The following is a 14,869-nucleotide window of genomic DNA, read 5'->3' on the forward strand; positions in this document are numbered from 1 at the left end:
TATTGGGCTTGCATAATTCTAGGCCCAATATACAATATCCAACATATTTATGTTATAGTTGTGTCTTTAGGGCCTTAAGAACTTTACAAAATCTGCCCGTGAACTCATATTGCGATTACAAAAGATTGACGGTGAAAATTACCCTGAGGTGAGCAATCTCGGTCATGTTCATTGTTCTGCTTTTATTGGTTTAGTTATAGGAAATTTTGAAGATGAACATGTACTAAAGCCTCAATGATTAATGATTTTTGTTCATACAGACTCTTTGCCAAATGTTTATCATAAATGCTGGCCCTGGGTTTAGGATGCTGTGGAACACTATCAAATCTTTTCTGGATCCCAAAACAACTTTCAAAATTCATCTATGTAAAAATGTTATATGTTTTAGCTGTCATTTGTGATTTTTTTATGGTTTAAGGCTGGTCATTTGGCTTGATGTCTCTTTTCAAATCATTATTTAGGTTCTTGGAAACAAGTACCATAGCAAATTGCTTGAAGTAATCAATGCCAGGTACATAATGAATTTCTTAACACATTTCTATTTCTCGGTATGTTTTAGAATTTGTCTGTAGATGAATAGAAGGAAATCAGATTTGGTTCTCTTTGATTTTATTTTATTTCTTTATTCTGTCTTTTTTAGTCATTATGAGACGTTATTTCTATCATTGTAATTCCTTAGTACATTACTTTCTCTTTGATTTCAATGCGGTGTATTGTAATTTCAAAGCATCACTATCAAATACCAATTTCTTAAGCGAGTTGCCAGATTTCTTGGGAGGTACCTGCACATGTTTAGATCAGGGAGGTTGCCTCAGATCCGATAAAGGGCCCTGGAATAACCCTGAAATTATGAAGGTTAGGCTATGTGATGTACTTACCTGCCTTCTAATTGTTCATCTGGTGATCTACTATATCAAACTTGTTACATGCTAACTGTTAATTGTATGTGTTCAGATATTTTGCAGATCATTCTCAGTGGGGAAGCAAGGCGGCCAAGACAGGTCGTAAAAGTTCTAAACAGTGAAGGAAAGGTTATTGCATATGCCAAGCCACGATGCCCAATGGTAAATTATTGTCTGATTTTCATTATTTACTGAATTGAGCGGAGCCTGTTTCGATCCTCGTGCCTCTTCAATGTCCTTTTCATCTTATGTCCTGATAGATTTTGTCACTTCTTTCTTGCAGGTAAAAGGCAGTGATACATCCACAGCTGAATCGGGGTCTGAAGCTGAAGATATTGTTGAGGCAAAATCCACTTTTGATGTTTTAAAGATTACAAACATCTTTAATTATATTTTAAATGATTCTGATCATTTTGTTATCTAACAAGTGCTTTTGAGTGGCATAAGATTAAATAGATTCTAACAAACCACTTGCAAAGTAAAAATCCTGCAAAGCTGTTTCAAGACCATTCTAAGAACATTCTTAGCAGACAGACTGCAGTTTTGACAATAAGCACGTTTTGGAATAAGTGCTTTCTAGTTTTTCAAGTCAACTAAGAACAAAACAAATAAGCACTTTACAATGGACTTATGGACCAAATCACTACAGGAGATAATCTCTTTTGGGATCAACAACATGTGATGGAATTTAAGTATATGCTTTCCTAGTCATGTGATGAATCACAAGCATTGATCTCTCATGATCTTTTATGGTATTGATCATCCAATAAAAACATTCTTCAATGTGGTGTACTTGCTAAAGGACCATTTTGGGAACATTCTTCAATGTGGTGTCATAGAAGTACTTTTTGTCTCATATGCTCATGTACTATTCCAGCTGGTTTTTATTCTCAAGCTAAGGCTACTACTGATCAGCACTTAGAGCTATTATACAGCTGCATGCCACAAGAAAGGAAGGATGAAGGTTCATCTTATTTGCTGGTGCAGTCAAGACTGTTTCAAGACTGATGCAAGACTGATCCTGCACACAGTTTTTTTAAAACCATTCCCAACTGTCATGAGTCCTTTTCTGAGCATCCAAACGGCTATATCTGATACATGACAGTGGAAGGAAGTAAGAAACAACTCATATGTACTTGGTAACAGCTCACACATATTTGGATCTTATGGATCAAAGCCAAAAGGAAATCAAGACTGTTCCAAGACTGAACAGAGAATCTGCACATTATGCAGAAGTTGTCTGCTGCATATAGAGCACTGAGTAACAGCTCTATTTTACTCTCTAACTGATATACTTGAAGGCCAAGCTTCAAATTCAAGCAAGCATCTATAAAAGGCAATCAAGTCCAAGGGAAAGAGCAAGTGTTTTCAAGCAATTCAAGTGATATAAATCTCATTCAATCTCTTTAGCTCATAGTCCTTTTTGAAGTCACTCTTTTGTAACATAATCTGAGTACCAATCTCTTTAGAGTGCTTTCATCTAAGCTTCTCTTTTATAGTGAGTCTGAAATTAAGCTTAGAAACAAATCATCTATATTGTAATTGCTCAAGTCAATACGTGACTATTGATTGAGTGTTGTTTGGTCAAGGTGACTAGGAAAGTTCAAAGCTCTAGGAGCTTTGTTAAGTTGTTGATCTTAGGTCAAGATCAAGGTGAATTTGTAAGTATTGGATCTGTAACTTTTAAGTGATTCTAGTGGACAAACTCACAGGAGGTGGGGACTGGACGTAACCCAAAGATTAGGGGTGAACCAGGATAACTCTTTGTGTTTATCTTCTTTCCCTTAAACTTTTATTTTCTGCAACTGTTTTTACACAGCACAGATCATTCTTAGAACGATCTCACTGAGCACAAAAATAATTTTATCACTAACTATTTATTTTGTGACTTGAGTTTAAATTTTAAAAGGGTCACAATTCAAACCCCCCCTTTCTTGTGAAAAACTTTGCTACTTCAATTGGCATCAGAGCTCTGCCTCTACAGGTTGAGCATCTAACAAGTGCTTAGAGGAAAAAGATTCAGGAAGGAAGTATGTCAAAACCTGCAAAGTTTATTTCAGAAGGTGGATCATCAACTAGGCCACCACTATTTGAAGGAAATGACTACTACTATTGGAAAGACAAAATGGAGCTGTTCTTAAGATCACAAGACAATTACATGTGGTCAGTGGTTGAAAATGGAGAATACACACCTTTGGCAAAAGACTCCATCACTCCAAAGCCTCAAGCTGAATGGACAACCACTGAAGCAGATAGGGTACTCTTAAATACTAAAGCTCAATTATTTATTAAAAGTGCTTTGTGCAGGGAAGAATATGATAGAATCATGCAATGCAAAAATGCTAAAGAAATGTGGAAAAGTATTTTTGGGCTGAAGCCATAAACACTGCTTGCTATATCTTGAACAGAGTAACTATTAGAAAAGTTTTAAAGAAAACACCTTATGAAATCTGGAAGGATAAAAAACCTAACATATCATATTTTCATATTTTTGGATGCTACTGCTACATTCTTAATATTAGAGATAATCTGGGTAAGTTTGACTCAAAATCAGACAAAGGAATATTCTTAGGATATTCTTTAACTTCAAAAGCATATAGAATTTATAACCTAAGAACTCAAGCTATGGAAGAAAGCATGCATGTAAAGTTTGATGAGTTTGAGGAACAAACAACCATAATTGCTGATGAGGAAGAGGAAACTACAAATCAGAAAAGGAAAACTAATGAAATAGAAGAATCCTCACAAGCTCCTCCAAGGACATGGAAAATGGTCAATTATCATCCACAAGAACAAATCATTGGAAGTACAGCAGATGGTGTAAGAACAAGAAGAGCTACTCAGAATAAAGAAAACAATCTAGCTATGATTTCTCAAATAGAACCAAAATCCATAGATGAAGCAATCATAGATGAATCATGGATTGAAGCTATGAAGGAAGAGCTTCTGCAATTTGAAAGAAATGAAGTATGGAAGCTAGTACCTAAACCTCAAGAAAATTCAATCATTGGTACTAAATGGGTCTTTAGGAATAAACTTGATGAAGAAGGAAAGGTCATAAGAAACAAGGCAAGACTTGTGGCTCAAGGATATAATCAACAAGAAGGTATTGACTATGATGAAACTTTTGCACCAGTGGCCAGGTTAGAAGCAATTAGAATACTACTTGCATATGCATCTCATAAATGTTTAAAACTTTTTCAAATGGATGTCAAAAGTGCTTTTCTAAATGGATTTTTAAATGAAGAAGTCTATGTTCATCAACCACCTGGTTTTATTGACCAACATAGACCAGATCATGTTTTTAAGCTAACTAAAGCTCTTTATGGGCTTAAGCAAGCTCCAAGAGCATGTTATGAAAGATTAAGCACTTTCCTTTTAAACAATGGTTTTTCTAGAGGAAAAATAGATACCACACTTTTTAGAAAGGAAAACCAAAATGATCTTTTAGTAGTTCAAGTTTATGTTGATGATATCAACTTTCGAGCTACAAATGAAAAAATGTGTGAAGAATTCTCAACCCTCATGCAAAGTGAATTTGAGATGAGTATGATGGGAGAACTTAGATTCTTTTTGGGTCTTCAAATCAAACAACTTGAAGAAGGAATCTTCATAAGTCAAGAAAAATATGTCAAAGATCTCCTCAAAAAGTTTAAGATGAATGAGGCTAAAATTATGCCTACACCAATGCATCCATCAACAAGTCTGGACAAAGATGAAAAAGGAAAGGATGTATCTGAGAAAGAATACAGAGGGATGATTGGATCACTCCTTTATTTGACTGCAAGCAGACCAGACATTGTCTTCTCAGTAGGGTTATGTGCAAGGTTTCAATCATCTCCAAAAGAATCACATCTCACTGCTGTCAAAAGAATTTTTAGATACTTGGTGGGAACACCAGATGCTGGTCTGTGGTACAAAAAGGGTTCACATTTTGATCTTATAGCATATTGTGATGCTGACTATGCTGGGGATAAATTAGAAAGAAAAAGCACAAGTGGAGCATGTCAATTTCTTGGAGAAGCACTTGTAAGTTGGTGTTGCAGAAAACAAAATACCATAGCACTTTCAACAACTGAAGCAGAATATGTGTCTGCTGCAAACTGTTGCTCTCAAGTGATTTGGATCAAAAACCAACTTGAAGACTTCTCATTAAGGTACACAAATATTAAAATTTTATGTGATAATACTAGTGCTATCAATTTATCAAAAAACCCTATTCAGCATTCAAGATCAAAACACATTGAAATAAAACACCATTTCATTAGAGATCATGTTAATAAAAAGGAAGTTGAATTAACCTTTGTTGATACTGAAAACCAGTTAGCTGACATTTTTACTAAACCTTTGGTTGAAGAGCGTTTCAATTTCATTAAAGAAAAATTAAAAATTACGAAATGTCCTATCTGAAGAACAGTCTTAGAACGTTCTTTGTTTTAGGTCTAAAAACACTTGCTCACCTTTAATTAAAAAATATTTAAGTATTTGAAGGTAATAAACTTATGAAAACCGGTTGTACTCCCTACACATTTTAAATTACTGTATTAATTGATAGACAAGTACAATTAGTGTAAGAACTAGCTAGGTTTTCTTAGAGTCCCAAGATAAATAGTGTACTCAAGTACACCTACTCCACTCTTAGCATTCTCAAGACAGTTTCTCTCCCTCTTATCTTCTCTCCTTAAAATCACTTTGTAACCGTTACTTCTTCACTCATCCATCTCCTTCAAAAATTTCGCAATGGCTAGAACCAAGAACACCGGTCGTGTCCCTGCTCCCATTCCTCCACCAACCACTGAAACTGAATCACCATCACTACCACCTGTTCCACCACCTTCTCCAATCTCTGAAACCATCTCTGAACGATTCACAACTGCTCCCTGAAGGGATTTAAGAGGGGTTTTTCAAAAATTAATCCTCTTAGCGGAACAATCCCGATGAACGGATCTTGATTAAATCATTAATCACAAATCAACGAACACAAAACCACAAGTTTATGTGTTTACCTCTTGAAGTGCAGAACCTTTGAAGTAGAAACTATTTCTGATCACGAGCAAAGCAAAGTAGCGATGCATCTACTCAGTCCACACGAACAGAACTTCTCCGATGACCGGTGCTAGCCAATTCCACCAGAGATTCAGAGAGAACGGGGTTTAGAGAGCGGCGGCTAGGTTTCTTAATTTTAGGACTAACTCTTAGGTTAAAATTCAGCACATAAGTGTATTCTTTTTATAGACTTATTTGAGTATCCACCGTACCTTACGGTGTGTTGTATTTTACTTAAGTGCACCATACTTTACGGTGTGCCGCGCTTCTCTAATTAAATAATAAGTCATACTTAATTATTTAATTACTAATAAGTCCTACTTATTATTTTATAAATAAGTCTTACTTATTTATTTCTCTCATCTATCTGTCCTTTGTGTGTGACCCTATAGGTTCTCGTAACGTTGGCAATAATATTAAATCACATATTTAATATTATAAACAGTGAGCGGTATCTAGCAACACATCACTGCTACCCAAGTGACGAGAATGTCATGTGATCTGACGAAACCTTTCCATGATAACGATCGTGTGTATAATTACCCCTTTGCCCTTATATCTATATTGAACACAAGGCATAGATCGTGTCATCCTTGTATGGTTCAATATCTTATTTCTTGATCCCAGAATATACTGAGTAACGAATAAGCTCAATATCTCATATTGACTTAGTTCGGCGTGGCCACGCATTTTATCAGTCATATTCCATCAAGAGGCCCGTAGATATTACTCCTGTTATGCATGAGGGGCAAATTCCATCTAGGTCACTCATGTCCCTCAGCATGATTTGTGGAGTACCCATCAACCGACTTTATAGTCATCCTGTTACGGACAATGTTTGAACGGCAACTAAGTACTCTACTCCACATCTAGGGTCCATAGTGGTTTCAGGTCGAAGGGTGGTATACACCATTATCACTATGAGAATAACTTATGACACTTTTCATAACACGCTATGTAGTATTCTCATGGTGGGTCAATCCAATATAAATATTACTCCTAATATTTATATCTATGTGAAGACTTGATATCTCATATCCATGACACGTGAGATGAGGTCATCAGTTTACTCACATAATAGTCTCTATGTTTTACTGTTATCCCACATCACAGTAAAACTTGACTACGGATACTTTAAGAATAGTGTCCTTATGTTTAATGGAGTCTCACTATTAAGTCACACTTAATGTTCCATTAATTAGACTAGCTATTCTAGGGACTTTATTAGTTTGAAACAAACATAATAAAGAAATGCCTTTTTATATATATTAAATATATAAATCAAAGTCATGATACAAAAGAAGATTCTATCAAAACAGATTGGCTTTAAGGGCTTACTCCAACAATCTCCCACTAGCACTAAAGCCAATCAGATATTAACTCAACATCTATTGGACTAGCGTGATCATCAAGCATCTTCTATGCAAGATTTTCTATTAGTGGATAAGGAACTCTTTCCTATGTTGGTACCCGATACATCTTCCAATTTACACTTTTGATCTTCTATCAAAAGAAATAAAGTGTCAAAACTTGTATTTGAATCGTTGGTGAGATCTGGTTTTCCGTTGCTTGCAAGATTAAACCATTACCATCTTTAATGAGGTCAAGGGAATCTGCAACGTAAAGAAAACAATTTTCTGCCTCATCCTATGAGACAAACGATTCAAATCATATATTTGACCTTTGTAATAGATATATCAATCTTCTGAAGCTTGTAAGCTTACAGATTTGACATCCGAGCATAAAGTTTATTCCAGACTACAATCTGGGTATACTGTTCTTCGGTTTTGGACAATCAGTATCATTGTAACTCATTTACAATGATCATTTCCAGATCCAATCAAGAAGCCATCCTTAATCCTTTTAAGATATCCATGGATATTCTTGATGGTGATCTAATGACAATCACTAGAAATAATTTGGTACATATTGTTTATGCTAATAGCATATAGTACATCTGGTCTAGTACATATCATGATATACATGATCAACCCAATTGCCAAAGCATTTGGTTACTTCTCATGCATCCCTTTCTCATCCAATGAGGTTGGATATTGTCTTTGAGACAAAAATACATCATGTGACGTGTGCAATAATTTCAATAAAATTAAGCACATGAGGTGTCTGTACACTTCATCAAATTTGTACATAGGCTAAGGTTGAGATATGTCAATAATCTATCTATATAGGTCTTGATTCCTAACTTTTAGGAAGTCTCGCCTAAGTATTTCATCAAGAAACAATTACCTAATCATGTCTTACATGTGTAGTGTATGAAAATTGTCTTGATGATCAGTATGTCATCCATATACAATACCAGATTAATTTAAATACTCCCACTGACTTTCTTGTGTGCACAAGAGTTCCTTTATTAATCTTAGTTTTCATAAAACTTGATCAATAAAACTGATAATTCAACTTTGAGAAATTTGAACAAATTCATAAATGAATTTTGTAATTTATATACTTTTCTAGCATCCTTTAGATTAACGAAACCCCGTCCATATGTCAAATACATATGTAAGGTCATTCCAATTAAGGAATGTAACCTCGTTGTCCATCTGCCAGAACTCGTAGTAAAACATACAATAATTGCAATTGGAATCAAATGAGTTTAAGCACTATGATTGAAATAAAGGTTTCATCATAATTGCATCATGATTTGTGTGAAACCTTTCACATTCAATCACACCATAAAGGTATTCACAATACCATCCATGTGAATCTTTACAACAAGACTCATATTTATCCTATGAGTCTTACTCAATTGGATGACAAAACAATATCCATATATGTTTTGTGTACATGGACTCTTTATAAGTCACATTCTCATCTTCCATGAGCATCATATATCACCTTGTCGAGTCATGGTAAAACCGTGACTCTCAACTGTGTGATATGACATATTCGACTTATATAGGTCTTGTGCTACTCGAACTGGTGATCCAACAACAACTCTTGTTGAACCGATTCATGTTCCATTCTCAAAAACATGTGTTTTGTGGTACTCGAATTTACTCAAGTTCTACATCACTCCCACTATCTCTTCTAGAGACACATTCCTTCTAAAGGAATATTTTAATTCTAGTAACAAAACAACTTTTGTCCTAGAGAGTGTTGTAGAATTAGTATTTCTAAGTTTCTTTAGGATCCCTCCACAAATACACATTAATCCAAGTTGGAATTATGTTTATCTTATAAACCGTACAATCCCAAACTACCATAAAGTCAAACTAGGTACTTTTACCTCCATATCAAATATGGTGTCTTTATGATTTCTTTTATTGAAACTTTTGTGGGTAAAGAATAACTCTAATTAAAATAATTTTTCGAAAGACTCGCTGGAGATATAAACGAACTATCTTATTTGTAATCATGTCGAACATGATGTAATATAAATAGTTGTTACTATACTCCTTATCTAAGTATTTACCATTACGACTTGTTCGTATGGTCTTAATACTTTTCAAAATTATTCATTTACTTCATTCATAAATTCTTTGAACAAATTCAAAGAATCATAGTTTGTGTCAACCACACATAATCACATCTACTAAGCTAATTAGTAATGTAAATGAAGTAAAAGAAATAAAATTATATCTAGCAAATAATTAGTTTAGTGGTTCATATACATCTCATATGTATATATTTCAAATAGATCAAATGTCACTTTGCCTTAGTTGGTAATTGACATACCGAACTATTTTCAAAAGTGGAACTCACATCCTTCAAATGATATAAATCAAATGAGTCCAAAAATTCCTATCCATGGAGTATGGAAATGTGTGTCTCACCTATTAGTACTAAACAATATTAATTGCCACTAATTTACAAGGTTCAAATCTTATTTGATCATTATTCATCATTGTTATAGATAAGGTTATCAAGTTGATGGAACTCAATTCCATTACTCAATTAGAACAATAGAATAGAAAACATTATTTGATAATGAAACAACACTTGTCTATTATTCAAACAAGCAGTCCTTTTTCTTGTCAATACAAGGTTTAGGTCCAATATTTCTATTATTAAATGAAACATAATAACAATTATTTGGTTCCATGTCAAACTCAACTTCTACGATCAATGAAACTATTTCATTCTAAACGTAAGTTGACTTTATCTATACTCAAATTTTTACTTCTTTAAAACAATTTCATATTCCAACAAATATGAAATTTGCATCTAGTATCATATACCTTAGATGTAAAAGTAAATAATTTAACTTTCTATAACAAGATGTATGAAGAAGTCTTACTTCTTTCTTCCATTTTGACTCTTTCAAAACTATTAGTAGTTTTTCTCGTATTTGAGAACAATTCTCAATATATGTACCAATTCAGAAACTCTTTTCCGAACCTTATGTCCTTCGTAAGGACCTTTAGTGAAATATAAACTATATGCCAAATATATCTAATTATGAAGATAAGAATATTTGTATCATGATTAAAACATATTTAACTAGGTCTTTAATTAAATATGCTCCCACTATTTTACTCAAAACAAATGACCCTCGACATTTGATTCGGAAAATCCCGTTAAAATTTTTCTAGTGGGAATGAGATCCATATTTCACTTTGTTTTAAGTCAGCGTTGGGCTGATTACACAAAACGTAGTTATTTAGGTAGGAAACTGTTTCCAATTGTATCTCATACAACTCTCATATCATTTCCGTTGGGTGAATAACACTTATTTTAATCCATCATATGGAATAACCCAACACTTGCTTCTAAAGTCATATAATCATATTATATTTTTCTTTAGTTAAGTTAAACCCAATAAATAGCAATCGGATAAACTGGTTATCTCACCGCAACTTATCAATATTGACAATGCACTTTACGTTGGCAAAACCTACATTAATCGATATTGATCTTGAAGGGTGCTATTCTTTGGAAAGCATAAAACTTAATATAGACACATCTTACTAGTATAGAAAATGCACCTTGCGTTGGCAAAACCTACATCTTCAATATTAGTCTTTATGAGTACTTGAAGGATTTTTAATTAAATTTGATCTCACCGACATGTGTATCTTATACACGCGTTTCACTTTACATGACATTCATGTAAATATGCGTTTAATAATTATATAAAACATACATGACAAATATAATTAAAACACTCATCTCATGCATCACATACATAACATAAACTAAGGTAGTATAGTTATGGCCTCCTAAAACGAAAGAATTAAATAAACTAATTTATTACAATTCTTTGACCCTCGAGCAAACTTCTCAAGTTACTCCGTCGACATCCTTCGTTTGGCTTTGTCTCCCGTCATCACGAGCAATTACAATTATTTAAAATAAATAAAGTAAATAAATTGTCACGACACGCAGGCCGTATTTATAAAATAATAAACCACGACACGCAGGTCGTATTTAAACCAAATAAAATAAACTCCAAACACGCTAAGGCCATAACTATATACCTCTAAGAATTAATTGATTAAAATTTAATCAATTAAAATAAAATAAAATAATCAATTATAGTGTTACACTATTATTATTAATCTCAAAACTTGAATACATAAAATTAATTCAAATAATTAATTTTAAAACAAAATCAGATTATTGATTCAGATGAATCACTTTTAAAATTATCAAACCAATTTTATTTGATTCAAATCTCTTAATTCACAATCAAATTCTTTTGAATCAAATCTTTGACAATTCTCCAATCATCAAATATGGTAATTTATTTATTCAAAACACTTTTGAATTAAATAACTAATTTAAAACAGAATCAAATCTTTTGATTCACTATTGTTTCTAAAGTAACGATCAATTAATTGATTCAAACCTTTTAATTCTTAATTAAATATTTTGAATCAAATTTTGACAATCCAATTATCAAATATGACGATTTATTTATTCAAAACTATTTTGAATAAGATATTTGCCAAAACAGTATTATCTTTTATAACAAACAAATTAAAGAACCGCAAATTGATTCATATGTCCTTTTGAAACAATTTTAAAATTCATATGTAGAATCAGGTATAAAAATTGATTTCAAATTCACTAATTCAAAACCAATATATAGTTTAAAAGAATATGTGACCATGAATTGGCAAAGTCACGCATCATGATACAGAGTATATCCTTATAAGAACAACACTTGTTACTATAAGAAGAATAAATCTCACATGATTTTGAAAGGAGAATAAATCTCTTTTGAAAAACAAACTTTCAGAATTACTATAATTCAAAACGATGATATACTCTTTTAATTACGAATCATATTCGTGACATCGTGTTATCAAAATAAAACATCATCAAATAAACTCGTTCTTGATCAGTGATCACGCAGACGCATATAAACATGAATATATCACCATATAATCATCATTATATATTAATCCGATTTGAATGTAATGATTTAATCGAAACCGATGCTCTGATACCACTGAAGGGATTTAAGAGGGGTTTTTCAAAAATTAATCCTCTTAGCGGAACAATCCCGATGAACGGATCTTGATTAAATCATTAATCACAAATCAACGAACACAAAGCCAATCTGTTTTGATAGAATCCTCTTAAATCGGGATTGTTGGAGTAAGCCCTTAAAGCCAATCTGTTTTGATAGAATCTTCTTTTGTATCATGACTTTGATTTATATATTTAATATATATAAAAAGGCATTTCTTTATTATGTTTGTTTCAAACTAATAAAGTCCCTAGAATAGCTAGTCTAATTAATGGAACATTAAGTGTGACTTAATAGTGAGACTCCATTAAACATAAGGACACTATTCTTAAAGTATCCGTAGTCAAGTTTTACTGTGATGTGGGATAACAGTAAAACATAGAGACTATTATGTGAGTAAACTGATGACCTCATCTCACGTGTCATGGATATGAGATATCAAGTCTTCACATAGATATAAATATTAGGAGTAATATTTATATTGGATTGACCCACCATGAGAATACTACATAGCGTGTTATGAAAAGTGTCATAAGTTATTCTCATAGTGATAATGGTGTATACCACCCTTCGACCTGAAACCACTATGGACCCTAGATGTGGAGTAGAGTACTTAGTTGCCGTTCAAACATTGTCCGTAACAGGATGACTATAAAGTCGGTTGATGGGTACTCCACAAATCATGCTGAGGGACATGAGTGACCTAGATGGAATTTGCCCCTCATGCATAACAGGAGTAATATCTACGGGCCTCTTGATGGAATATGACTGATAAAATGCGTGGCCACGCCGAACTAAGTCAATATGAGATATTGAGCTTACTCCAACAATCTCCCACTAGCACTAAAGCCAATCAGATATTAACTCAACATCTATTGGACTAGCGTGATCATCAAGCATCTTCTATGCAAGATTTTCTATTAGTGGATAAGGAACTCTTTCCTATGTTGGTACCCGATACATCTTCCAATTTACACTTTTGATCTTCTATCAAAAGAAATAAAGTGTCAAAACTTGTATTTGAATCGTTGGTGAGATCTGGTTTTCCGTTGCTTGCAAGATTAAACCATTACCATCTTTAATGAGGTCAAGGGAATCTGCAACGTAAAGAAAACAATTTTCTGCCTCATCCTATGAGACAAACGATTCAAATCATATATTTGACCTTTGTAATAGATATATCAATCTTCTGAAGCTTGTAAGCTTACAGATTTGACATCCGAGCATAAAGTTTATTCCAGACTACAATCTGGGTATACTGTTCTTCGGTTTTGGACAATCAGTATCATTGTAACTCATTTACAATGATCATTTCCAGATCCAATCAAGAAGCCATCCTTAATCCTTTTAAGATATCCATGGATATTCTTGATGGTGATCTAATGACAATCACTAGAAATAATTTGGTACATATTGTTTATGCTAATAGCATATAGTACATCTGGTCTAGTACATATCATGATATACATGATCAACCCAATTGCCAAAGCATTTGGTTACTTCTCATGCATCCCTTTCTCATCCAATGAGGTTGGATATTGTCTTTGAGACAAAAATACATCATGTGACGTGTGCAATAATTTCAATAAAATTAAGCACATGAGGTGTCTGTACACTTCATCAAATTTGTACATAGGCTAAGGTTGAGATATGTCAATAATCTATCTATATAGGTCTTGATTCCTAACTTTTAGGAAGTCTCGCCTAAGTATTTCATCAAGAAACAATTACCTAATCATGTCTTACATGTGTAGTGTATGAAAATTGTCTTGATGATCAGTATGTCATCCATATACAATACCAGATTAATTTAAATACTCCCACTGACTTTCTTGTGTGCACAAGAGTTCCTTTATTAATCTTAGTTTTCATAAAACTTGATCAATAAAACTGATAATTCAACTTTGAGAAATTTGAACAAATTCATAAATGAATTTTGTAATTTATATACTTTTCTAGCATCCTTTAGATTAACGAAACCCCGTCCATATGTCAAATACATATGTAAGGTCATTCCAATTAAGGAATGTAACCTCGTTGTCCATCTGCCAGAACTCGTAGTAAAACATACAATAATTGCAATTGGAATCAAATGAGTTTAAGCACTATGATTGAAATAAAGGTTTCATCATAATTGCATCATGATTTGTGTGAAACCTTTCACATTCAATCACACCATAAAGGTATTCACAATACCATCCATGTGAATCTTTACAACAAGACTCATATTTATCCTATGAGTCTTACTCAATTGGATGACAAAACAATATCCATATATGTTTTGTGTACATGGACTCTTTATAAGTCACATTCTCATCTTCCATGAGCATCATATATCACCTTGTCGAGTCATGGTAAAACCGTGACTCTCAACTGTGTGATATGACATATTCGACTTATATAGGTCTTGTGCTACTCGAACTGGTGATCCAACAACAACTCTTGTTGAACCGATTCATGTTCCATTCTCAAAAACATGTGTTTT

General features: G+C 33.2%; 1 protein-coding gene across 1 annotated transcript in view; it reads left to right on the forward strand.

Annotated features, from left to right (window-relative positions):
* The first annotated feature begins 416 nt into the window (after window positions 1-416).
* The window catches only part of LOC123900605 (phosphatidylinositol/phosphatidylcholine transfer protein SFH6-like), a 30,732-nt gene continuing 16,279 nt past the window's right edge, over window positions 417-14,869 (forward strand). Inside the window, exons 1-4 of the mRNA XM_045951524.1 lie at window positions 417-511; window positions 756-855; window positions 966-1,064; window positions 1,186-1,234. Coding sequence (XP_045807480.1) covers window positions 850-855; window positions 966-1,064; window positions 1,186-1,234 — 154 coding nt within the window. The 5' untranslated portion in view covers window positions 417-511; window positions 756-849. The remainder of the gene's footprint in view (window positions 512-755; window positions 856-965; window positions 1,065-1,185; window positions 1,235-14,869) is intronic.

This window comes from Trifolium pratense, unplaced genomic scaffold (genome assembly GCF_020283565.1).
Source record: "Trifolium pratense cultivar HEN17-A07 unplaced genomic scaffold, ARS_RC_1.1 scaffold_111, whole genome shotgun sequence".
In the NCBI taxonomy this organism is placed as follows: domain Eukaryota; kingdom Viridiplantae; phylum Streptophyta; class Magnoliopsida; order Fabales; family Fabaceae; genus Trifolium; species Trifolium pratense.